The following is a 27527-nucleotide window of genomic DNA, read 5'->3' as shown; positions in this document are numbered from 1 at the left end:
CACTGCTTAGGTTACAGAGGATCTTAAACTAAATTGTTCTCTTAAAACATATCTAAATGTTTTCTGCAACATTTGCAAATATGCCTTACTTTAACTGCCAATTTTCATTGATGCTTTTGCCTGAAAATATTTTACAGGAGTAAGCACAGAACACCTTAAACAACCCCCTAAGTAACCCACTTTATAACCTTCTGTTCACAACCAACCTAAACCTAATCTCACCCTCCCAACCTTTGAACTTCCTTCTTACCCAAGCCTGAAGCTCGGACCACCTTTCGCTCTATGTAATACGAACAAACCCTTGCACTTCACAAGCGCATTGATTTGAGGCTCAACTCCCTTGTTCAACAAGGAGACTCAAACTATGTCCTTGGCCAAGTTTCTGAGCACCTGCAGTATTTTTGGTGAAGTCATATCTTTGTAATCATGGGCTAAGTTCACCACCACTGGACACCATATCCTCCAGATGAGTTTTCTATTCTGTGTGCTGTAAGCCAACCTTTCCATCCCCAACAAAACGCATGCATCCTCCAACCACATCTAAAATGACAGCATTCAAGCCGCTCCCTCCAGTCTGAATACATTTTTTATGCTAACAGTTGAAGGGAGATTATCTTGCCTACTGTAATACACAAGGATCAATTTCTCTCCAGCGAGATCAGCAACAGGGCTGCTTATCGGCATCTCACTTGCCATCCATTCCCTTTGCTCATCTCTCTATAATCAAACAGGTCTTTTCAAAATTAGTGCACATGCCAGTAGGATGTGTGGGATGTACCCACTCTTCCCAAATCCCCCCCCCCCCCCCCCCATCAGGAGTTTGTAAGGGACATATCAAAAGCATTCAAGGCAATCTGCATGTAATGCCATTAAAAATATATTTTGTAGGGTGCCTACCTACCCTGAGCATGTCTGGCCAAATTATTTCATCTAGACAACACCTCGCCAAATGGTCATCATCTAGTTGGGCACTCAATTTTCTTTCTAACTGCATTTTATAGAGCATCGACTGCAGAATATTCAGCACTTTAGAACACGCAGTCCGTGCAGTTAACAGAGGTGGGGCGCGGTAAGGGGGGATTTCTAGGGACGATTGTGAGAAAGTGGCTCTGTATATACTGTTCCCAAATAGGTACCGTGTGTACAGAGTCCACAGTCCCCAGAGGTTTGGCAGAGGTTAAAGTTAGATACAACCTTTTTCTCTAAAGTGGTAGCTCGTCGAGCAGTAAGGCATTATCAGAGGACAGTGTAAAGCATTTGTTGTACACACTCAGTCAGCAAATGGTCTCTCACACTCAAAGAACTGAACTCTAGGCCAATGGTTTATATAAAAAATATATGGTAGTTTTATTTTAGAACCAACAATAGGTATCAAAATATACTTTCTCAGAATGAGAGGCTTTAAATACTTTTGTAATATGCAATTGACTTTTGTAGGTAATAGTTCCAAGTTGTTGCAATAGGCAACATAATTTCAAACACAATGATACATTGAGCTCAATTTGAGTTTTAAATTATTTGCAATAGATTACTTTCAGGATTACTTTTCTAATTCCAGGACTGGATCCTAGATTCAGTCCTGGGACAGGTCTTGGAAACAAGTGAGTAAATTCGTTTTAGTCACTGTTGTGATTTTTAGACAATATTTTGCTATTTTAAAAGTTGACACTTAGAAGAAATTTCATAGAAAAACAGTCAATGATTCCCTATGGGAGAAAATTCAAGTTACAGGTAAAGTATGTTTGCGTTACTTTTGTAATCCAGGGCTGGGCTCCTAGGCTCAGTACTGGGACCTCTATCTAAAACAGGTAAGTAATTACGTTTTCACAGTTCGTATGATTTTTAAAGAATATTTGTAGTTTACAAAATTCGACACTTAGAAGAAATTTCACAGAAAAACAGTCAATGATTTCCCATGGAAGAAAATTGGGTTAGTGGTAAGTACGGTTGTGAGTACTTTTCAGGGTCAGTGCTGGGCACCAAGATCCAGCACTGGGATCTCTCCTAATAGCAGGTGAGTATTTCCGTTTTCGTTACTCGGTTGATTTTAGGTGAATATTTTAAGTTTTAGAAACTCCACACTTAGAAGATCTTTCAGAAGAAACCAGTCTATGTTACCCTATGGAAGAAAATATGGTTATCGGCTTTTGGGTAAGTACTCGACTGGCAGAGTTAAGGTTCTGGGCACAGACTCAGGGGTCTCCCAGGGTTAGGTTGGTACAGTTGTTTCACCCTCAACGGCACTGGGGCGGCAGGGTGCAGAGTGAGTTAGGCCCAATATTATCCTATGGGAGGCAGGGGGGCCTTGGTTGGTGGCTGCTGACTAGCAGGCCACACGGCTATGGGAGCTTGGCTCCTGGTCACTTGCTCAGGGCAAATGGGGAAGTAGGTAGGAGTAGAAGTTACACTGCCAGGGCCACTCTGGCGGCTGGGTGCAGGGTGCTTTTGAGCCCTCGGGCGCTCAATCGATTTCAATGGGAAAACACCAGGACGAACAAAGGATGCAATCTCGGGGACGAAGATTCTTCAGGTGCCACCACCACTTTGAGAGGTAAGTTGGGTAGTTGGAGGATAGGTAGGTACCCAGGAGTCAGGCACAGGGGGCCGCAGGGCGCCGGGTGCAGAGGTGCCTTTTGGTGTCGGGAAATCTTACCCTCTGTTGATCACGGTTGGGGGGGGGGGGTCCCTGGTTCGGAGGCTGCAGGCGTCAGGAGCGTCGAGGTGAGTCCTTGGGTGCCGGATTCAGGTCATAGTCGCCGGGGGGGGGGGGGGTTTGGGACACACGTGCTCAGGGTCTTTGTCCACTCCGTCACAGGCCAGGCTTGGCGGGTACAGAGTGTGCAGGGCTCTCGGTTCCGGGCTGATGCCAGGGGTTAGAAACTTGCTTTGAGCAGAGCTACTGCTCATGGGAGTCCCAGATGCTCAGAGTCACAAGATAGCCAGGTCCTCCGGGGTTTGTGAGGTTGCTGGCCACAAGAGGTGCCGGAATTTAGCAGGAGCAGGTTCCAGGGTCGACAGGCCGGTAGGGCTGGGGCCAAAGCAGTTGGTGTCTTCCTCTTCTTAGCAGCTGCACGGCAGGTCTTTTCTTCTTGCTCTTCGTTGCTTTTTCGGAATCTGGAGAAGGAAGGTTCAGTGTGCCTCTAAATACTAGATTTAGGGGTGTTACAGGTAGGGGGTACACCCCCTGTCCTGCCACTCTCCTGTGGGAGGGGGGGCAGTAGCCTAGTCCTGATTCGGCAGGGCTTCCCATCTTCAAGATGGCGAGCACCCGGAGATGTGCTTCACCTCGGTGGGGTTGGCAGGCTGGCACATCCCCTCTCCTTACTTGGGGTTTCCGGCCAGTCTTCCTGCCAGAGTGGGGGTCAGAACCAGTGGGGGCCAGTTTGCTGGGTACAGCAAGTGGCCTGGAGAAGCTCACAGAGGCGGCATGCCTTTGAAGTTTCCCCCTGCCCATCCTGGGGGAGGAGACCTAGCACCTCGCCCATGATGTGCATTGTTGCAGGCCCAGGAGAGCGGGGGCTCTCCACCCAGGGGTCCAGCAACATGTCTGCTGTGTGGCAGCCTAGGCAGCCTCCCAGACCAGACGTGGATTGTAGGTTAGGTTTCAGGGGGCATCTCTTAGATGCCCTCTGTAGTGCTTTGTACATTAAATCCCACACTGGCATGGCGGGTTTAATGTGCTGAGAAGTTTGATACCAAACTTCTCAGTCTTCAGTGTTGCCATTATGGTGCTGTGGAGTTTGTGTTTGACGAGCTCTCAGCACCATATACTCAAATGGCAGCACTACAGTGCCTAGGAATGGACCTGGGTACTGTAGGGGCACAGGGCTCATGCTCCTGTGCCCACACCACTGGCATATGGCACCCAGCTAGAGGGGTGGCTGATGTATGCCAGGGCAGTGTAGGTTGTGGGCATGGCACACAGGGATGTGTGCCATGTCGACTGTTTTGCCTTGTACCCAGACACTCGGCCTGCAAGGGCAGTGTGGTTGTGTTAGGGTACAGGGCCTCTAAGGGTGGCACAATAAGTGTTGCAGCCCTTAGAGGCCTTCCCTGGTCACAAGGCCCTAGGTACCTAGGGTACCATTTACCAGGTGCTAACATGTGTTCAGGGTTTGCCAATTTGGTATTTTAGGGACAGAACATAGGCCCTGGGCACCTGATTGACTGAGTGTTCCCTGGACACCTGCCAAAGTACATTCAGCAATTCAGCAAAAAGTGGGGGCATACCATGCAAGAAAGATGGCATTTTCTCACAACAATGCAGAGGGAAACTTACCTGGCCCCACTGTAGTTACCTGCACGGACCACGGCTGCACTTTATAAATATAAAATATGCCAAACAAGATACTCTATATATACTTTGGTTGCACTGTGCTTCAACTCTGGATGGATAACCCAGTGTTGCAACTTTATATGGTGGAATCTCTCCTTCTCAGGAACATTAAAGTCTGCCTGGGTCAGTCTAAACGTTTTAAATTCTGTGTCAGGATGGGAAGCGAGAATAATGCTGTACTTTCTCCTCTTTTATAGTATCAGCAGGCCATTTTAGAAACAATTAAATAAACTAGCACAATAGAGCTAACCTTATTCAATTAGAACAGCAGCTTTGTGGCTCGCACGCCAGACGCACTTCTGTTGACTGCCGGAGCAGCGAAGAAAGTAGCAGCAGGAGAGTCAACAAGGCACTATAAAGGGAGCTCTGCATATTGATTGCATGGACTGACATTTCAGTTTTCCCCTGTGGTTCACGGTAAAGAAAGTATGTTTTTAAAATATTACTATTTATATCTATAAAGTGCTGAATATTCTGTAGTCCATGCTCTATCAAATGTCTTCTGGATCACTCATATCTCCAGACATACCATCGGGATGGGTCCAACGGGCCATTATCTTCCTGGAGAACGCCAACTGAGCCATCTCCATGAAATGACGCATATCCCTTCTGATTGAGATAGACCCTTATCTGGGGACCTGGCAACTTCAGAGGCGGGCCAAATTGCACACAGGAGTCTCTTTGGCGTCTCTTTTATAAAAGAGTTGAGCAAGTTTGTGTCCATCTTTAATTCGTTAGACAAAGCCCAAGCCTGCATTAAAAAGAGCTTTAACCCTTGGGTTTTCAAAGTGGCAGGCCTTGGCAGGGGGTGCTCAGGCGGCCATTTCCAGTACCCAGCCCCCTCCAGAGGTCAAGGCTCCAAGCGGGGTCAAGGGCAGGACCACACTAAATTCTTTTTTAAATTTTTTTTACCCTCGTTAATGAGGCTCCAGAGGAGGCCATATCCAAAGCATATTTAACCCTTTTTCCCCCAAACGACTGGAGGGGCAGGTTGGCAGATATTTCCCACAACTGGGGGGACACTGACAATGAACACTTGTGTCTTTCAAACAACTCAAGGGTTCAGAATCAAATTCTACAGATCCCTGTTCGAGTCTCCCCCTCCCTGCCCTCTCGTCTTCTCTGAAGGGAAAGCCGGCCAGGTAGACACTCCGGTAGCTGCCTCACTCTCCATAGGGGCTATTTCACCGACAGTGGTTCATCCCAATGGCTTTCTCAGCAACTTGTTCTTAGTAGGAAAACGAGATGGGGATCAACATCCAGTCATAAACCTCAGAGTTTAACAAGTGTCTTCCGCCACTTCAAGATAAGGTGAATCCACCTCCTACAGGACCGCCTGAGACCCAGCTATTCAATAGCATGCCTGGATCTCAAGGACGCGTACCTCACAATCTCAATTTACCTGCCAAATTGTTAGTGCTTGCATTTCCACTGGTGACTCCAAAAATTCGATCTTGAGTTCAAAACGCTGCCCTTCAGAGTACCCTCAGCACCATGCTGTTTTATCAAGGTCTTAAAACCAATGGTGGATCATCTCAGGGCAAGGAGTATGCGTCTGACTGTATAGCTGGACAACTTTCTCCTGATAGATCAATGTCCAAGGAGACTTGTGGAACATCAGCAGACAACAGTTGACTTACCAGATCCACTGGGGTTTATCTTCAATGAAGCAAAGTTGATCCTGACCCAGCCACAAAACCTGAGCCTTTGGAAAACCGATTAGTTAGCGTTACAAGCAATCTCAGTCAGATGGGGCCTGTTCACGAAGAATCTTCTTGCATCATGCCTGGACCACCAGCTGGACAGGTACTTCAGTTGGAGACCACACTCCAAAACAGCAGCAGCGAACGCTCTCATAAAGGATTGGACACCAGAGGTAAGATATGCGTTTTCCCCGTTCTCGAAGATAATAGGCTCTCTGCATAAGCTCTGAGACAACAGGCAGACCTGGTAGTGATGACCCAGTCCTGGAGATCTCAAGTTTGGTATTCGGTTTTGATGGAACTGTCTTGGAATTCTCCAATCTGTCAACCCCTATTTTCAAGTTTTCTGAGGGATCTCTCAGGGAACCCTCACCATGTGGTTCTGGCTGGCTCTCTGCAACTTATGATGTGGAAGATTACAGTGAACAATTAAAAGTTCAGGCCTTTTGAGCCGGGCTGCGGACTTATTTTAGAGAGCATGGGCCGAAAGCACCGTCAAGCACAATAAATCAGCTTTGTTACAATGGATGGGTTGGCGTAAGCAGAGATACTTGGATCCCATGGGGGCAGAATTGTTCACATTCTAAACATTCTGGCCTCTCTAGCTTCGAATGGCAAGGTGTATAGGTCGGCCAATACCTTCCACTCGGCAATCTCAGCAGGACATGCCCCTACTGATGGTCATTCTGTGTGCGAACACCCGCTTGTCCAGCAATTGCTTAGAAGCATTCGACTATTGTTACCTCCAGAACAGAGGTATTAACTCCTGTGGAACGTTAACAACGTGTTAAACCAGTTTCTCTCCTAGAAGAGCAACAAACATCTTTCTACAAAGGAGCTATCAGCAAAACTAGCTACACTGCTATGTCTGGTGTCCTGAAGGCGCGTTTCGGATGTCAGAGCCCTGGACATAACAGGTAGGATATTCATCCTTAATGGGGTTACTTTCCACATATCTAGATGGATAAAATGTAATTCGCGCAGTGAGTCGTACCCTGCTTCAGCAGAGACTCATGTTGTGCATGGTCAGAAGTATTAAAGCATACGGGGCCATGACGGAGGACACCCAAGATGGCTGCCGTTACTCAGAAAGGAAGAATTCAGCAGTCTAGTCATTAAGGGCAGAATTCAGACAATGTGCTTGCTTGAGCAGCATTCTGCATACTTCAACTGATTCCCTGAGGAGTCCTTTGGCTCATCTTCATGAGGAGATTTTTACACACAAATAAAAAAAAAAAAGGAAAATTCGGGTGAGAGCAGCGTTTTGCTCTGCACATGTACAGTGAATACTTAGAGTAGAGGAGAGCAGCGTTTAGTTTGCACATGTGTAACACATTCAGAGAGTCAAGAAGAGCAGTGTTGTGATTCTGCTCTTGTACAGAAGTGTTTCCTGAACCTGGGTTAGCAGTGTAAAATCTTGCAACTGAATTTGGAGTCTGGGAGAAGTGTCTGAGCACTGCTGCAGATTATAAGTCTTAAGGTTTTCTATGAACAATTTGAGTCTTCAGGAGACAAATGCCTCAGTTCCTGAGGGTTTTCAATAGTAAAGTGACATAAATCCCTGTTAAAAATAAGAAGTCATTCCAGAGCAAGAACATTGGAATGACTCTTAGAAATACAAAGACCACAAGTGACAAAATTATATTTTCCTTCAGGAAGATACTAAGACAGTTCAAATTAACAACAGCAAGTAATTAAATAGAAAAATAAAGAGCCTATTTTACTGAAGAGTAATTATCACTATATAAATATATATATATCTATATAATCAGCTGCATCAATATAATGGAGTCAAGAGAAATATATTTAACATCAGCAAGTTTAAACAACTAATCACCAGGAAAATTACTTAATTAGGAGACTATCTATACTCCTCAGCATCATTTGATCTAGATGCTTAGCCAAGAATAATAAAGAGAGAAGCTAACCCTCAATAGAGATAAGGTAATTAGTGGGACTATGTGTAAGTCACATAATTGTTCATGCTAATGTGTGTGTCTGAGGAAGAAGTTAATCAGAGTGTCCCTAATAACTATTGTGATAATCTATTGTAGGTATTCCTGCAGAAATGGCCAGTAGAAATAGTTGTCCAGGAGCAAGGAAGAAATACGTGACGTTGAGGATCTTTGTTATCCACTTCCCTTTCCCCCTGCTGGTACTGGAGGTAGATGTATATTTATCTGTAGCTGGTAATGGTAGAGGGGACTGAGGACTAATCTTATGCTCCCTAAGAAATCATAATCTGGTACCTTGACAAGAGTACCTTGCCTGGCAGTTCGGGCTGGACTGTTACCATGGAGAGCAGAGTCAAGACTGATTTGCATACAGCTGGGTCTATACAGAGGTGGCATGGTGAGCAAAAGAACAATGGATTTAACCCAAATCTCTTGACTGGGGGTGAGCATTTGACAAGTTTTAGCACTCCATCCATCATCTTGTTGGGTTTGCCACCAACCATTTATCCAACCCTGTGACGAGAGTGAGGACTGGTGGAAGGATGGAAAGCTCTGGTTCTGAGTAGGTACCCAGTCTTCAAGATATGCTACGGACGTCTGTGCAAGTGTTATAATGGATAGTGCATGCCATGATGTTTAAGTTGGTGCTCATGTATTGATGAAAAGTTCTTCATATTTCAGCTCCTTAGAAGAGGGTCTTTTTTTTAGTTTTTGTTTTTTTAACCACAACTGATTTGGTTTCTCACAGGGGCAGAATTGCCTAAACAGTAATAGAACAGATGGAAACCGGCTTCTTTTGCATGTAGAAAGATGGCCGGAGAGTCAACAGGGAGTATAAAGCAAGCTTCTGCATACTGATTGGATGGACTGACATTTCAGATTTTCCCCATGGTTCATGGGAAATGTAGTTTGGTAATGTTCTTAAAATGGCTGCTGGTACAATAAAAGTGGAGAAAGTAGCATAATTTTCATGTCTGTGCCCTCAACAGAACTGAAGGAATATGCTACTTACCAGTATGCATCTGTTCTTGGCATGTAGAGCTGCAGAGTCACACACTTAGGATAGTAGATCGCCATCTGGTGTTGGGCTCTGATGCTTGCAGGTTGTTGTGGTCTTCGGAAGAAGTCTTTGGTCACGAGATAGGTGACTCCTCCCTTGGACGACAGTGCGCATGGGCATCAACTCCAGCGTTAGATTGTTTTTTGCCATGATGGGAAATGATGGCGTTTGTAGAAGAGAGAGATGTCCATGTGTGATGTCCAAGTAAGACAATGCTGGAACAGATACAGGTCCCGGGGAGGTGGGTGGGCGTGTGTGACTCTGCAGCTCTACAAGCCAAGAACAGATGCATACTGGTAAGTAGCATATTCCGTTCGAGGCATATGAGCTGCAGATCACACACTTAGGATAGACTATATAGCAGTATCTACCCTAGCGGTGGTCACCTGTATAGGTTGCAGCAATTTGAAATAGAGTTTTAAGGACAGCTTAACCCACAGAAGCTTGTTGCTTTGCTTGTACATCAACACAATAGTGTTTGGTAAAGGTGTGTGTTGTAAACCATGTGGCTGCCTTACAAATATCTAAGGGAATGTTTCCTAAGAATGCCATGGAAGCCCCTATTTTGCGTGTGGAATGCGCTCTAGGGGGAACGGTTAGTGTGCGTTTAGCCTTGTGGTAGCATATTTGGATACATTTAACTATCCACCTAGCGATCCCAGATTTGGAAATGGGGTTGCCTTTATGTGGTGGAGAGAAAGCGACAAATAATTGTTTGGTTTTGCGGAATGATTTGGTTCTGTCAAATGTAGTAAAGAAGGGCTCTTTTAACGTCTAGGATATGAAGAGCTCTTTCAGCTACCGAGTCTGGATTTGGGAAGAATACTGGTAACTCTATTGATTGCTTAAGATGGAACGGAGATATGACTTTTGGAAGGAATTTCGGATTTGTTCTAAGAACCACTTTGTTACGGTGTAATTGTAAGAATGGTTCTTGTATGGTTAAGGCCTGGATCTCACTTACCCGTCTGAGGGATATGATGGCGATAAGGAAAGCCACTTTCCATGTGAGGAACTGTAGTTCGCATTTATGCAGAGGTTCAAATGGGGGTCCCATGAGCCTTGTAAGAACAATGTTTAGATTCCACACTGGAGAGGGTGGTAATCTGGGAGGAATAATTCTTTTGAGTCCTTCCATGAAGGCTTTGATCGCAGGTACTCTAAAGAGTGACAAGTGCGGTCTATTTTGTGAGTAGGCTGCTAATGCTGCTAGGTGGAGACGTATGGATGAGTATGCCAAATTACATCTTTGCAAGTGCAGTAAGTAGCAAATTATGTCCTGGATGGATGCATCCAGTGGGTTTATATGATTGTTAGTGCAGTAAATGGCAAATCTTTTCCATTTTGCAGCGTAGCAGGCTCTAGTGGTAGGTCGTCTGGCCTCTCTTATAATATTCATGCAGTCTGGTGGTAGGTTGAAGTAACCGAACTCTAGGACTTCAGGAGCCAGATTGCCAGGTTCAGTTGACCTGGATCTGGGTGTCTGATTTCTCCATGGTTCTGGGTTAATAAGGACGGGAAGAGATGCAGTTTTTGGTGTGGCACTAGCGAGAGTTCCAGTAGTGTTGGGAACCACGGTTGGCGTGCCCATGTGGGAGCTACTAAGACCAGTTTGAGAGACTGTTGCCTGAGCTTGCGTACCACTAATGGAATGAGTGGGAGAGGCGGAAAAGCGTACGCAAATCTGCCTGACCAGTTCATCCATATTGCATTGCCCTTTGACTCCGGGTGGGGATTTTGCGTTTGTGTGTAGCGAACAGATCTATGTCTGGTTGGCCCCATTGTTGGAAAAAGAGTATTAGGTTTTGGGGATGTAGTTCCCATTCGTGGATCTGTTGAGTCTGTCGACTTAACAGATCGGCAATCTGATTTTGAACCCCTGGAAGGTGTTCTGAAAGTAGGTATATTTTCTGGGGAATGGCCCATCTCCAAATGTTCTGTGCGAGCTGGGACAGCTGGAGAGAATGTGTGCCTCCTTGTTTCTGTATGTAATACATGCCTGTCATGTTGTCTGTCCGGATGAGGACAGTTTTGTTTTGGAGATGTAGTTGGAATGATTTTAGTGCTAGGAACACTGCTAGCAGTTCCAGGTAATGATATGGAGCATTTTTTGTTGAGTGGTCCATTTGCCCTGAGTGGTGTGGCCGAGGAGATGGGCTCCCCATCTTGTGAGCGATGCGTCCGTTGTCAGCACTATCTGTGGAAGAGGCTCTAGGAACGGCCGCCCTTTGGAGAGGTTTGTTATGTTCCACCATTTGAGGGAGCGATGTGTCCGGCTGTCCACCAACACCAGATCCGTAAGTTGTCCGTGAGCCTGGTTCCACTGACGGGCTAGACATTCTTGCAAGGGGCGCATTTGAAGTCTGGCATAAGGCACAATGAAGATGCAGGACGCCATCATGCCTATGAGTTGCATGAACACTCTTGCTGGAAGAGTGTGTTGGATTTGGAATATTGCGATAAGAGCTTGTATATTGGCTATCCTGGCTGGATTGGGATATGCTAGGGCTGTGGAGGTGTTTATGGTGGCTCCTAGATACTGATGTATGTGAGCAGGTTGGAGGTGAGATTTGGGATAGTTATTGTGAATCCCAAGTTGTGTAAGATTTGAATGGTTTGGTGAGTGTGTAGAACACACTTGTTGAATGACTTGGCTTTTATTAGCCAGTAGTCTAGATACGAGAAGACATGAATTTGTTGCCGTCTGAGATGTGCTGCTACTACTGCTAGACATTGTGAATACTCTGGGTGCGGTTGTTACCCCGAATGGAAAGACACTAAACTGGTAGTGTTGTCCGTCCACCACAAACCTTAAATACTTCCTGTGGGCAGGATGTATGGGAACGTGGAAATTAGGCGTCCTTGAGATCTAGGGTGGTAAGGAAATCGCCTTGTTGCAGTAGTGGGAGCACTTGTTGAAGAGTGATCATATGGATATGATCTGAGTTGATATACAGATTTAGGGGTCTGAGGTTGAGTATTGGTCTTAGTCCCGTCCTTTTTGGGGATTAGGAAGTAGAGTGAGTATACCCCTGTACCCAGATGTTTTAAGGGAACTGGTTCTATTGCTTGCTTTTGAAGCAATGAGAGAACCTCTTATTTGAGGAGTGTAAGATGGTCTGGTGACATGGAACGCTGTTTGGGTGGTATGTGTGTGTGTGTGTGGGGGGGAGGGTAGTTATGAGTTCCAGGCAGTAACCATACTGGATAATTTGTTTGACCCACTTGTCTGTTGTGATGGAGTTCCAGACAGGTAGGAACTGTGTTAGTCTTCCCCCGACCGGAGTGGAATGGTCTGGGGGGAGTGGAGGAAAGTCACTGTTTTGTGGTAGGGGAGGTGCGAGTGTTATTACCTCGACCTTGCCCCTTGTTGTTTCCTCTGTATCCGCCTCTAAAATATCCTCTACTGGGGGATGTGTGTGTGGCGGTTTTGAATGTAGAGGAGGTGTCCGTTCCAATATTTTTTGAGGCTCCTCTATAGAAGGAGCGCCGAAAGGAGCCACATGGTTGTGGAGACTGTAATGCTCCCATGGACTTAGCCGTATGTGTCCTTTTTCATTTTTTCAAGGGCAGCGTCTACTGCTGGCCCAAAGAGCTGTTCCTGATTGAATGGCTGACTAAGTATGGTAGTTTGTACCTCTGGCTTAAAGCCTGAAATGCGTAGCCATGCATGTCGTCGAAGGAGCACACTTGTGTTAATTGCTTTAGAGGCGGTATCTGCGGCATCAAGTGCACGTTTAATAGCTGCATTTGAAATGAGCTTACCCTCCTGAATGAGGTCATTTGCCTGGGTTTTATATTGGTCTGGCAGATGTTGTAAGAGTCTCTAATTGATCGTAGTGGGCCCTGTCATAGCGTGCTAGTAGGGCTTGGGTGTTGGCAATACGCCAGTGATTAGCGGCTTGTGCTGCTACTCTTTTGCCAGAGGCTTCCAATAGGTTTGGATTCTTTGTCTGGGGGTGGTGTATCTCCTGTGGTTTGGGAGTTGGCGCGTTTCCGAGCATTGGAAACTACCAAAGAATCCAAGGGGAGTTGCCCTTTGATGTAATTAGGATCATCAGGGGCAGGCCTATATTTCTTTTCGATCTGTGGGTTGAGAACCCTGGCACGAACGGGGTCTTTAAAAACTTTGGGGGCGTGTTTTATGACCCCTTTAATCATGGGCAGAATTTGTACAGACTTGAGACTGTTCGAAAGTGTCTAATAGGCAGTCTTCCTCTGGTGCGTCTGAGTGCATTGGGACGCCGTGGTATATTGCTGCTCTATTTAATAACTGGCAAAACCCTAGGTGATCATCCGGAGGCGATGGTTTTGATGGATATGGCTGAGGGTCAGGCATGTCTGGTAAAGGGAATGCCCAATCATCCAGTGGTGAGGTTTCTGGATCCGGGAACGGATAATTAGGATCACCCCCACCCCCTAGGTCATCATCATCCTGTGGAGGTGGTGTATGTGATGGAGAGGGTATAGGTAAGAGTGGTGTAGGTAGACGGGGTGGGATAGGAGGGAGTATAGGAGAGGAAGGAAGGATAGGGGGATGTTGAAGAGTCCTTCCTGTTTACAGGAACTGGGGCAGGTGGTGTGTCCAGTTTCTGTTTTTTACATGGCACCACGGTGACATGTCCAGTCTTTGGGTTGATATAAATTTTTTTGCCTTGGGTCGATTGGATCTGGATGAAAAAGTTCTTGTTCTTCAGGAACAGTCTTTGGTACCGTTTTTTTCGGTTCCGATCGAGGTTTTGGCTGATAGGTAGCTTGTTTGGCTTTAGGAGGCGTATGAGAGTCCTTAGCCGGTGGTTTCGGTACCGACGATGGTTTCGGTGCCGAAGGTGTATCTGTAGGCTTGGGAACCTTCAGTGCCGGTGTGTCTATTGGCCTTAGTGTTCTCGGGGCCGAAGGCTTTGGAGCCAATTTCGGTGCAGAGTGGTCTTTTGTCTTCGGTGCAGAGGGTGCCGGTTGGACAATGACATGCGGTTTGCTCGGTCCCGAGCTACCGGAAGGCTTATATTTCTTCGGAGCGGAGCCCGGAGGCGGGGCTTCTGAAGGATGTTTTCAGTCTCGACTGGGGCCAGCAGGCGAAGTCTTGACCAATGCCTTTGGTTTTGGTGGGGTTGGGGCAGGGGCAGTAGTACTCACACGTTGCCCAGGAGTGATGGGGTCGTCTGAGTCATCTACTTCGGAAATTATTTGTAGATCTCCGGAATCTTCTTCCGGGACATCGGGCCTTCATCAAAGATATCCTCTGGTTCCGGAGCTGTTCTCTGTGCCATGATGTGTCTTCGAGCCCTTCGATCTCGAATGGTCTTCTTGGACAGCTGGACTTGTCGTGTTCCGGTGATAGGCACAGGTTGCAGACTTTGTGGTGGTCACTGTGCGGAACTTTTGCTCCACACTGGGGGCATTTTTTGAAAGGAGTCCTTTTCCATGAGCCGTAGGCCTCACGGCGTGGATAAGCCCAGCGGCCCGCATCGACGTCCGGAATCGAGCCGATGTAATCGATGTCGAGAATTAAGGTGCTTCGAAGTTTCGTGTGAAGTTTTGGGCTTCGAAAAGCTTGGAATTGATATTTCCAACCGGAGCGGAAAAGTTGCATCCGCTCCCAATGGCGGAAGAAAACAATCTAACGATGGAGTTGATGCCCATGCGCACTGTCGTCCAAGGGAGGAGTCACCTATCTTGTGACCAAAGACTTCTTCCGAAGACAACAATAACCTGCAAGCATCCGCGCCCAACACCAGATGGAGATCTACTATCCCAAGTATGTGATCTGCAGCTCATATGCCTCGAACACTGTTACGATAGCTAAGAAATTTTACATTCCCTCAGGCAAAACAGTTGCTAACTTTGACGCACACCACTGCTTTTCATGCCCTTAAAATTACTTCTGCTAAATCCCAGGCCAAAGTTCATCTAGACAAACAAGATTGAAACGAGAGGGGTAACCAGTGATTACCTGCCAGAGTCCCACATCATCCCACACCACAACAATGCTGCAGGAAACAATTTTATATGCACACGCTTCTTGTAACACTATATTGCTCTTGGAGTTAGACGTGAAGGTGTTAATAAAACAAGACTGTGCATCACTATTTAGACTTGGTACTTACTTTTGGGATTGAGATGCCGTAACAGTGCTCGATTTTATATAAAACTATTGACACTTCAAGCAGAAATACTGTACGGAAAGTATATTATATGCACGTATTTTGGATCTGGGAGTACGGTTTCACACAATACACGAACTATAAAACTGTTAACTTGTCAATACACAGCGTGTGCATCATTCTTCTAAGGAATCCGACTAAGATACATGACAATCTATTTTCTCAAAGCCACTCAGAAGCCATATAGTTACAGTCCTTACCTTGGTGTAAGTGTAGGATGCACCACCCATAGGTGACAGGGACTGCAATGGAGGACTGTACCCAGACATGGTGGAGAATTTCGGGCTAGCGCTGGGTGACCGGGATGGGCTGTAGCTCAGCACACTCTGGCCCTGGATGGACGGCGACTGCGTGGAGGATGGAACTTTCACAAGTTCACGTGGGGGAGAGGCACGTGTTGCTGAAATATAAAGAAAAAGATGGAGCAACAAAAAACAAATGGCATTAAAGATTTTCATACTCTGAACCTTTCAGCAAAAACACAAAGTGAGATCTTATTTCTCTGTATTTTCTGGCAATTTTGGATTGCGTAAGGTTTGTGTAAATGTTAATAGTGTTAAAGAAGAAATTTTTCATACATAAGGTATAGGAACATATGTAACAAAAATTATATAATGTGAAGAGATTCACCCTGAGGGAGTCCCATCTGCTCCTCACCCCATAGCCACTAAGGACAGTTCGTTTTACGGTGGACTTATTTAAATTTGGAATTTAACAATTTTCCATGAGCTTCATCGTGTGAGTTCACAGCATGGAGGGTTTTGAAAAATTTCAATTACAGTCCCTCAAGATTTTCCATGTCAAGCAGGATTAGATTATCAAGTGGTAAGCTTACTATTTGTAGCGTGATAATTTTTTAATGTCGTTAACGTGCAACCAACTCCCAACACCATTGCAGTGCAAGCTATGTTTTGTTCCACCACTTTTGCTGAGGAAAAAGGAGCAGTGGACGAGAAAATACAAGTACTGTGACAAGTATTGGAAAATAATGAAGATCCAATACTAGGGAACTTCAAAGAACACATACATCTCTAACCTTGGAAGCCAGAAATATACATATAAAAAAAACAAAAAACAAAAAAAAAAAGAAGGACATGGGAATGACCTTTTGTACAACAAAAATGAAAGTAGTGCTTCTTTCCGTTCTGCCTCTACTCTCTTCCCCTCCCCAATCTTTACTTGAATTACCTGGTTCATGCAGCCAGTCCGTAAACAGATCGCATATGAAGGTGAAGAAAACAGGAGACCATGGAAATATCAAAACAGAATACAGGAGTCATGACCTTTACTAGGTATCACAGTGGAGCTACTTTTTTTTTGCTATTTCACTTTCATTCTCCAGAATGTACCATTGAGTTAGGTGGTAGTAAACGCCATTGTCAACTGAAAAAAAAAAACTGTAGTGCATCATCTGGCAGTCAGCAGTTACACCAGACATAAGAGACAGGCCTTGCTAAGCTAATGAGAACAAGGGCCATAAGTACACCGCTGAACTTATGATGCCAATTGTTTGAGATTCTCACTGTCTGGGTACTGGACTAGACCCATTAAGAAAACAGACAAAGAGCCACAACAACATTTTTGCTTATGCTGGAGAGAGAAAGAGAGGGTCATAAGAGCAGGAGCAGGGGAGGAATGTCACCAGGCTGCAGAACAAATGATGGTTGGCATCCGGAAAGAAGCTCTCCCACTCACACAGGAGGATCTTGTTCATGGTCTCTCAGACCTGGAGAAGAGGCTATGCAAAGCATTTGTGGAACCATTCAATGAGGTAAAAATGGAAATGAAAACAATGCGCAATATTTTGAGGGACATCCATGCCGTGGGGTAAAGTAACAGTGAGCACCAATCTGAAACCACAAAAGGGATCAGATCACAAGTGGAAGAAGCTCATACTTCACGGTCAGAAGTGTCAGATGAACTGCTGGAGTTAAAAGAGAAATGTGATGAGCTCAAAGAATGCCTATGGAAAAATAAAGATTAGGAAAATCTGAATCTGGAGGGTAATAATATAGTGGCTATTTGGGGATCTCTATACAAGCACATACTGTTGGAGGAGGATAGTGAATCTATCAACACTGTAAGAGCATAGATTAGGAGCTCTACAGCCTGCACCGAGCTGAAGACCAAGGGATAAGAACTTGCAGGAAGCTAGATGAGTGGATGTGATTGAATGCAAGGGGAATGTTGTTCATCTGTTACAGGATTTCTCACAAGTGGCAAAGGTTTCAGAACACAATGGTACAACGAAGGAATAATCAAATCTGGTACAGATGGTCTTTCCATTCGATCTTGGATTTTAGTCTGAAGGAAAACCCAAATGATCCAATGAGTTAACTATGATTTTGGAACGCAAACGTCAGTTACACAACATGAACCCCTACAGTAGCTGGCAGCAGGTGAAAGAGTGCTTGCACAGGCAGGAACAGAGGCAGACGAAAAATAAACACAATGAGGCTAGGTTAAATGAATATACAAAACCACTACATTGAAAGGTCTTTAAACATGGACAACTAAAGGAATTTTCTTCTGCCTCCTGAGAGTAGGGAACTAGAACGATTAGGGTCCCACCAGGTCTAGAGGGGAAGCTGGAAACACGGGTGTATTCACAGCTACATAGAGAGTATCAAATCTCCACTGTTCGGCAACAAAGAATCAATTTAGAACTGAGTTGTGGTTTCGTTGAGCGAGGTAGGTGAGAGTGGGTCGTTAACTGGTGGGGAGGGAAAGAATCACTCTAGCCACCAATAGTTCACAATTAATTAGAATATATGAGGCTTGACCTTCCTAGTTGAAAACCATAAGATATGGAGTCCAGTCTCACAAGTCACCCAATGTGATCTGTCTGCAAGAAACCCATACCAGATTGCTGTCCCATAGGCATTTCCCAGTGCAATTCCAGGCCACATTGAGAGAGAAATGTACAGAGTAATGGTTGCATTCCACAAAGATTTGGCTTTGAGGTATAGGAGGTTTTCAAAGATGATAGAGAAGGGCTTTATGTACCCATCACAAGGAAACTGGAGGGACGAGAGGTCACAATGGTTTATTTGTGTGTCCAAATTTCAAATCAAGAATCATTCAACTGAGCTGTGAAAAGTAAGATAAGATAATGGAGAACAAATAGGGGCAGGTGACTTCAATATATTTAACAGCCCAGTTTTGGATCAACAACCACTAAATATGTATGGGAGTGGTATTACATCAGGCACAACACTGACAGCCTTTTCCAGATTAGGGCGAATAGATGTTTGGAGACATGAACAACCACAGTACAGAGTACTCCTTTCTCACTGTCACGAAAACCTACTCAATCTTCTCTGGAGCTTGGACCTACCTTTGGCTTTAGCAGCTAAGAGAAGTCAGATTATGGATTTGATTATGCACTGGACTGCAAGGTGGGGAGGGGGGCGAGGGGAAATCTATGAGGGAATCTTCTTGGTGCTTTAACCTCAGATTTTTTACAGCTAGGATCCATGAGACAGAACTTAAAGAACAAATTGAAGGAAAATATCCACCTCAGTGGGATCAATAGGGTCCTGTCAGATATGGTGCGGGATGCCAGCCTTAAAGGATGCTATTTGAGAAACGTTTATTGTGGTCAAGGAAGACTAAAGATGCAATTGGATGCTGATGAAACAAAGTTTAGAAAGACCTCAGATGAGCAGAACAGTTTAAAGAGACAGGCAAACTGAATTCAATGAGGGAGGTAACAACACTGAATGAAGAGATCACTGTATTACTGATGCAGCAATTGGAAAGGGACCTGCTATGAATAAAAAGTATATTCATGAAGGATCAAATAAAAAAAGCAGATAGATTATGAACCTGTAGATTATGCACTGCAAACGATAAGCCAAAAAATACCCAATGTTAAGTCCCCCAATGGGCATATAACAAACTCAGTAAAAGAGGAGACTGGCATTAGACTTCTTCTTTGGTACTTTATACATAGTGCTACCCCAAATGATTAGGGGATGAGTACCTTCTTTGAGCAGTTGAAAAGCTCAGCAATGAACCCACAAGTGAAAGACCTACACAATAATAATGAAGGAGATAGAAAAGGTGATCTAAACTTGAAAAGTGTAAGGCACCGGAGCTAGATGTGTCAACAAGCTACTTCTACTAAAACGCTTTGCACAACATAAGGCCCAAAATTGGCTAGGCACGACAATTCTTTCCAAGGCTCTGGTCCTGTCACCCCCAACTCTGAAGGTGGCGGATATCGCTCACATACATAAAAGGCACTTGATAGAGTCCCTTGGGCTTTTTTTGTTTTTTAAATCCGATTAAAATTTGGTTAAAATATGAAAAGGTTTATTCGCTTGAGTTAGTTCCCTAGACAGTACAAGCACTAACTATGTGAGCAAAATCCCTCACTCACACCATCAAGAGGGACAAGGCAGGGTCGCCCTGCCCACCAAATATTCCCCCCTCTTTGCAATGCCGGTGGGGTTATTTGCACAAAAGTTGCCCGGGAGAGGTGGGCATGCCATCTGGGGAGCGTGAAACATAAGATGTATCCCTTTGCTGCCCAGACTACGTTACATTAACCCTAAAAAAACACGTGAAATAAGCTTCTAGAGTAGGGGATATTCTGGCTGTTTAGGACCCCAGATCAGGCATCTGGGTCAACCTGGAAAAATTGGAAGTCATGGGTTTGGGACTGGACTCTGGGACCCACGAAAGTTTGACTAAGACCTCAACTTTTAAGTGGGCCTGTGAAGGATTACGCATTTAAGGGCATTACCTGTAAACAAACAACAAAAAAGGTTGGGGGGGGGGGGGGGGGGGAGAGAGAGATAGAAAGGACACCTCGGCTTCCCAAATGGTAAGTTCAAAAGAATTAGGAGGAGGACCTCTACTAGTAATACTACATAGAATGTATTTCCTTACAGAGATACAAAAAAGTTACTTTTATGTTTTTTTAAAGGACAACCATCTGCACTGATGTGTGGCATGCTTCATCACCGAGTCCAAGACCCAGCAGATTTGGTATGAGGGAAGTGGGGGCTCAATCCCGCTTTTGGTGGGAGCCCTTTGATAGAAATCATAAGGGTTTTAGAGAGATTTGGTGGAGTAAAGGTGGTCAGGTGACCCAGACCACCTTTACTCGTATGGCATCCTCAACCGATTGAAACATGCTGGCCAGTGGATTTTAGAGAGGGCTGTTTAGGAAGACTTTATTGGCTTTGTTTTTAGACTGTGACACTGAGCCCAAAAACTCATTCAGCTTAGATCAGGACCGTACCAATCCCTTCTGATTTACTGAGATTGCCAGTGTATTGGAAAAGCTACCCTAGTCGTGTGTAAGCCACTCGCACCCAACGTCTATGCATACATATAGTTACATCATGATCACTTGCAGCTAGTTACATCTCAGATTCCCTGGATATTAACCTGTGCCCAAATTTTTGGAATGGGCTACATTTGCCTCATAGGGTGTATCAGGCAGCCGATGCCCATGTCACATTTACGCCAAGGGCAACCCCTGGCGCAACCATCTATTTAGAGTCCAATAACACCAGCATATTGTCAGGCCTCTGATGGTAAAAAAAATAATGCTTTACCCAAAATGTTTTTTGAAAACCAATTTTATTGATTTTTGTGAAAAAGCGAGCACAAAGAAAAACAGAAACAGAAGACCAGCAGCAATAGAAGCAACAGTGCACATTAGAGACATAACGACATTATGACAGCAAGTACGTCCTGGTTATTCATAAGCATAAAGGGGACCAGGGTAATGCCCACCGTGGCCCAGACCGCCCCGGGAAACTTCAATCCTTTATCACCCATTTGCCACACATTTTGAGGTATTTCTTTGGGCATCCCCTGGCTTCGTACAGGGTTTTTCCTGTGCCACACACCAGTCCACCCCCCTGCGCCTTTGTGGGCGTCGTCAGGCTCAGCCAGCTCGCCGCAATGTCTCTCTTGGCCACCATCATGGCTGTGTTTAGAAAGTCTGTCAGTCTGAGAGCCATCCAGCCCCTCGGTGACCCCCAAGAGTACATTCAGTGGGTTAAGAGGAACCTCCCAGCCCAGGACCTCAGTGAGTTCTCCGACCAGTGATTCCCAAAAGCGTGACATTACTGAGCAAAGCCATATCATGTGGTAAAAATCAGCTTGTAGTTGACTACAACAGGGCATGACGCATCGGACCTTAACCCTGCGTGGTGGAGGCGCAGCGGTGTAAGGTAGGCAGTGTGGAGATCGTATATTTGGACTAAACAGAGCCTTTCCGAAGCTGTGATTGTTTTAGGTGACATTAGCGCGTCTCTCCAATCGTTGTCCTCCAAGGCCCGAGTCATCCCTCCCAGCGATCTCTGAGGTGGGGCAGTGCATTGGGAGTGTGGTTCGTGAGGGAGCGATGAAAGCAGGAAATCCCCCCCCCCCCTTTCCCCAGGTTGCCAGTCATAATTTGGGCTTCGGGTGGACTGTATTCAGGTAGGGAGGTGCCCTCTGAGATGTGGGAGTGGAGGGCGTGGCGCAACTGCAAGTAGCGGTAAAACTGTGAAGGATGCAGGGAATACCGGGATTGCAGGTCTTAGAAAGTGATCAGACTGTCCCCTGCCCATACGTCTCTGAGCTGCAAGATCCCGATGAGATCCCACGGTCTGAAGCCTGACAGATTAGCGACCTCCTGGAGCCAGGTGCCCTGCCAACGTGGGGTATATTGGGTCAGTTCGCCCAACCAGCAAGTGTGGCGCAAAGAGACCCGCCAGGCCAGAAGCACCCCACGCGTGACTGCAAGCAGGGTTCTGGGGGAAGGTGCTCCCGTACAGGGATGCTGGACAGTCCCAGGACATGTAGTTCCGGTCTGTATTCTGGGTCAGACCAACCACCGTTAAACCAGTCATGTATAGTAAGGAGCCGGGTTGCCAAGTAGTAAAGATATAGGTTTGTCATACCCATACCACCATTGAAGGGTGGGATGCGGCACTGGGTGAGAGCCAACCGGGGCCTCAGACCTCCCCAGAGGAACTTGGTAGCTAATCTGTCTATCTCCCTGAACCATACCCGTGAAAAGAGCAAGGGTACATTCTGAAGCACATACAAGAACCTGAGTAAGATCATCATTTTAAATAAGGCTATTCTGCCCATAGGATTCAGTGGCAGCGCTTGCCACCTGAGGAGGTCAGCTCCAAACCTTTTCATTAGCAGGGTTACGTTGAGCGACCAAGCAAGCAATGAAAGGAGGAGGGCCACCCATATCCAGAGGAACTCGAAGGACTGTCTCCAAAGGGGTAGCGTGGTCTGCCAGTCGAAGCACTCCCTCGAAAGATGAAGGGGGACCAGAACAGACTTAGAGTTCAGCCGGAGGCCAGAGACCTGCTCGAAGAGACTCAACGCACGGAGGCACTGGGGACCAGACTGCGCTGGCTCCGACAGAAAGAGCAGAATGTCATCTGCGTAAAGGGCAATTTTGTCCTCCCCCCCAACCGGTCCATTTCCACCCCATAATCTGCGCATCCGATCGTATAAGGCAAGCGAAGATCTCCATCGCCAATGCAAAAAGGAGGGGCGAGAGGGGGCATCCCTGCCTCGTTCCTCTCCTGATGGGGAAGGGCTGCGACAGTGCTCCATTGACCAGCACCCGGGCTTGCAGCTTACTGTATAGAGTTTTAACCAGGTTGCGGAAGTATTCCCCAAATCCCATCTCCGTCAACACCTCCTCAAGATACCGCCAGGCCACTGAGTCGAAAGCTTTCTCGAAATCAACGAGAAGGAGAGACAAGTATGGGGTCAATCTCTGGCAATTCTCCAGAGCAAGGTGGAAGCGCCTGAGACAGTGCCTGGTACCCCGAGAGGGCATACTGGTCGGGGTGGACCTGTGGACAATCGGCAGAAATCGCTGTTAGCATGAGCTGAAGCCATTTTGTTTTGGCATCCATTTTAGTTAGCCATGTGCTCGCCATGTGCGCTTTCCGTCTTCACTGTCGCCTGCTTTGCTATTCTGCCTGAGTCATCAACTATAGTTAACTCCTTCAGTACTGAGCCAGAGCACTGCGCATGCTCAGAAAGGCATGTAGCTGCTAGAATGCACCTGTTTAAAATGCAACTGTCAGGCTATTCCAACTGATGTAAGCTGTTTAGTTTCCCCTTCCACTCTGTTGACTACGTGATTTCTGTATGTCCATATATGTGAATAGCTATTCTTGTGTATACTTGTACCGCCTCTTTTTGAGTCTCCATGCTTACACTGCAACAAAAGGTGTATAAAAGCACCCTGGTTTCGGTCTTCCATGTACTGTCTCATACATTGCCTGAGGGTTCTGTATCGATGTAGTCCCACTCATGAGTGATGATAAACTATTGTATTGATATTACAGCTTCCGTGCCAATCTCTATTTTGTTGGTCTGAGGACTAAAGGACAAAGAAGGGCGAACCCTTGCACTGGTGTGCCCCTGAAAAGGCTCACTTCCACAGATTGGCGCCCAACGTGGGACTCATCGGAGACGCGGCCGCCCGACGGAGTGGTCTTGACGGAGGTTTGGAATCTCGCTGTGGATGTACGCTGCACGAGAAGATCCTTGTCTTTGCAGACAAAAGTGCTTTTCCTTATTTGGCCCTCCAGGTGGTGACCGGTCCCCGGCTGAGATCCCTTTGACGTTCGTCTTACAGTGACCATTAGGCCGGATTCAGAACTTGGCAGTAGGAGGCTGGAGACTTGTTTGGTAAGGTCGCCACAGTGGCTCTCTTGATTTCTGGATTGCTTGGCCAAGATTCTGGTTTGGGTAATATGTACGTTGCAACATACATAGGCAGGCAATGAGGAGATTTTTCTCGAACTTTTGGATTTTGGAACGGTACTGTATTTGTGATTAGTACCATTTGGTTATAATATTATAATTTACTATATTATTTTTGGCATGCCTGTTTCTAGCACGCTTCGTAAGATGTGTTGCTTTCTTGGAGGTACCAAAATGGATTTAGAACGAAGTCAGCCGGCTCCCCCTGATGGGACGCCGAGTTGGTACATATACGCTAAACATGGTATTTCTTCCATAATGTATAGTGAATTGTGGAATAAATACACAAAAAAGGATCCGGATTTACGATGGCAACTGAATGGGACATTTGATCTTAGAAAGATTCAGTATGTTGAACAATGTGTGTTCAAGCATAAAAGCAGACAAGATATGTTTGATTGTGTACACATGTGGGAGAAAGAAGCGCATGAGAGAGTGAGAAAAGAGCAAACTATAGCAGATAAAGAACAGCGCAAAAATATCTATATGAAAGCGCTGGAACTGAAAAATAAAGAGATAAAAATAAAAGAGAAAGAGGATAGGGAGCGTTGTCTGGAGGAAATGGCCAATACCCTGTCCAGAGCCCCCTTTATCCTGTACTTAATAAACCTCAGGATGATTCATTTTGTTAGATCGATCTCCGCCTCCATATACTTTTCCCTCTGCCCCCGAGGAAGATTTAGATATCGGTACATCTTTCTCAGGTCAGAAAGGGACAGATGCAGAAGGTAGACAGCAGACTCGCTCTCTGTTGTCTGCTAAGAGTGCGGCCGCTCTTAGATCCGCTGCTCGTAAAGCAGCTCGTGGTACCACCTCTGCTCCAGACCTTATAGCGATGGTTCAGCAATGGCCAGAATCTGAGCAGTTATATTTTGCAGAGCCATTTACAGAGGAAGAAATACTTAGTTTTAGGAAATATTCCGATGATCTAGAGCCTGCTGATATAAAATCGGATCATAAACAATTGAATGATGATCTTTTTCTCCCTTCCCAAGTGGCCGATTTAATTAGACGAGTGTTTAAACTACGAACTGATGTATTCTGTTTGCGGGTGGAGAAAAAGACAGCTGGTACAGTTCCAGCTGATCAAACAGTTCAGACCCCCGTGTCACATGATGAAGATCCAGGGATAGATAAGGAAACCAGTATTTCTGTAGTTCATGGGAAACCAATGCGTGAAGCTGCGCCTTTATATGTTCCTCCTAGGGGTGCGGGTACAAGTGACTAAGATTCACCTGATGCAAAGGGATATTTTATGTATAATTGGGTTTATACTCCTTGGAGTAGAGCGGATGTCATGGCTCTTAAACCTGCTTTGCCTGACCCGCGGAAAAATCTGTCTGCTTTTTATGAGGAAGTTGAAGGCGCTATTAGTTCTTGCACTATGAGTTTGCCCGATATTGACCTGTTTTTTGGGCTTATCTTACCCCCTGATATGTGGAGATCGATTCAGAAAGTAGACAAACGTACAGCTTTCTGAGATAATTGGGTAGAAATAGAGAAACTAGATGCAGCACGAGAACCTGCACAGAAACGACAACAAGAGATATTAGACCTCCCAAAGACTATTAATAACTAAGTTGAAAACTCTTATACCTCCTAAATAGAGAGATTGGACTATTTTAGCGTCTTGCAAGCAGAAAGTGGACGAATCAGTTTCTGATTTCTTTACACATTTTGAGGAGACATTCCATAACTTTAGTGGGCAGTCTCTGACCGATGACACGGGCAAGCATTTGTTTGTTGACAAATTTGTCGCAAATATGTTGCCAGGAATAGCTAGTCGCCTAAAGGCCAGCGAGAGTTCATGGACTACGTCTTCCCCAGTCTCTTTTGACTATGGCTCAGTATTATGAACGGCAGGAATTGGAAGCAAAGGGCAATGAGGATAAAAAGGCTAAAGACTTAAAGACGAAGGTTATGTTAGCTCAGGTTTATGCTCAATCTTATAGAGGTGGTGGTAGCGGTGGACGTGCGATGTATCATCCCGGTGCCCCCCTTTTCTTTGAACAACTTTGTCTTGTCTTCTGATCAGTGTGCTTATTGTAAGGAGATTGGACATTGATGTTTTGAGTGCTCCCTTTTGCAAGGACAGCAGTACCAGCGTGGTAGAAGACATATGAGAAGCCATCCAGGGAATTTAGGAAATAGGGGAGGCATGGATGATTGTACTAGGTTTGAGGCAGTTGAGCATACTCAAAATTCCTCCAATACTTTTGACAGGCGAAATCAATACCAAATGTCACATTATCCAACCGAAGATTTGAAGGGCTCTAATAATGCATAGGAATGCCTAGGATGGGGTAAGGAACCAGTTGAAGTCCCAGTAATCAGAAGGGTCCCTATGTCGATGCAAACATCTTGGGTTCTACTGATCGGTTTCTGGTTGATACAGGAGCTACTTGTAGCGCCCTGTCTAAACAATTGGTTCCTAGGGCTCCCCTGTCTGGCTTAACGATAACACCAATAGGATTCAATGGGACACCTTCCCTTAGCCCACTGTCACAGCCACTTGCATTTCATGTTGATAAATTCACTGCCGCATGTCCATTTCTGCTTTCCCCTAACACGCCGGACAACATTGTGGGTCTCGATATGCTCAAACATTTTTGTGCTACAATACGTTGTTCCCCAGAAGGTGTGCGTGTTATTTTGAATGATAACTATCCTATGGTTGAGAAGTCTGGTCTCAGAGAAGATATTGCTTTGGCATCACTACCTAGTACCTTGTGGGCTACATCAAATACCGATGTGGGACAAATGGTTATCCCACCAGTCCATATTCAAGTAAAGGAGAGCGCTTCATTGCCTCGACTGCCTCAATATAAAATATCTCGAGAAGGTGAAGTGGCACTAATACGTATTGTTCAAGATCTGATTAAAGTAGGGGTTGTGGAAGAAGTCCCTTACAATATTTGCAATAGTCCTATCCTTCCCATCTTGAAAAAAGACGCAGATACTAAAATATACAGGTTTATCATGGACTTACGAGAGGTTAATAAGATTGTAGTGCCCCAATACCCAGTAGTCTCTGATATCACAACACTTCTTACTATGGTTCCTCCGACTGCAACTACATTTAGTGTGATTGACTTGAAGAATGCTTTCTTCGATACCTATTCATCCTGACAGCCGTTATTTGTTCGGCTTCACTTTGAATAATCGTTCCTTTAGATTTTATTAGAGCTCCACAGGGGTATACAGAGAGTCCTAGCATTTATAGCCAGGCATTGAAAAGACAGCTTGATTCTTTTCCTGTACCGAAAGGGGTGGTTGTCATACAATATGTCAATTACATCCTGTTGGCTGCTGATACCCCAGAACAGAGTGAATAAGGAACACTGTCATTGCTATCATTCCTTGCATCTCACCATCATAAAGTGTCTCGGAAGAAATTGCAATATTGTAGACAGCAGGTTACCTATTTAGGTCACCTCCTTTCTAAGGAGGGATGTGCACTCACATCAGACTGCATTTAATCCATTTTAGACACACCTGTGCCCCGTACTCAGAAGGATGTTCGTGCATTGATTGATCTTACTTCCTTTTGTAGGCAGT

The 27527-nt window shown here is 45.5% G+C and overlaps 1 protein-coding gene across 8 annotated transcripts in view; it reads right to left on the bottom strand.

Moving 5' to 3' along the window:
• Positions 1 to 27527, bottom strand: part of TMEM209 (transmembrane protein 209) — a 269726-nt gene that overhangs the window by 137392 nt on the left and 104807 nt on the right. For all 8 annotated transcript variants that reach the window (XM_085653621.1, XM_085653618.1, XM_085653623.1 and 5 more), the window contains one exon: positions 15419 to 15618. In XM_085653621.1, coding sequence (XP_085509747.1) covers positions 15419 to 15618 — 200 coding nt within the window. The remainder of the gene's footprint in view (positions 1 to 15418; positions 15619 to 27527) is intronic.

Source organism: Triturus cristatus, chromosome 4_1 (assembly GCF_964204655.1).
Source record: "Triturus cristatus chromosome 4_1, aTriCri1.1, whole genome shotgun sequence".
NCBI lineage: Eukaryota > Metazoa > Chordata > Amphibia > Caudata > Salamandridae > Triturus > Triturus cristatus.
Note: the sequence above shows the minus strand (reverse complement) of the source record. Positions and strands in the feature narration are given on the sequence as shown.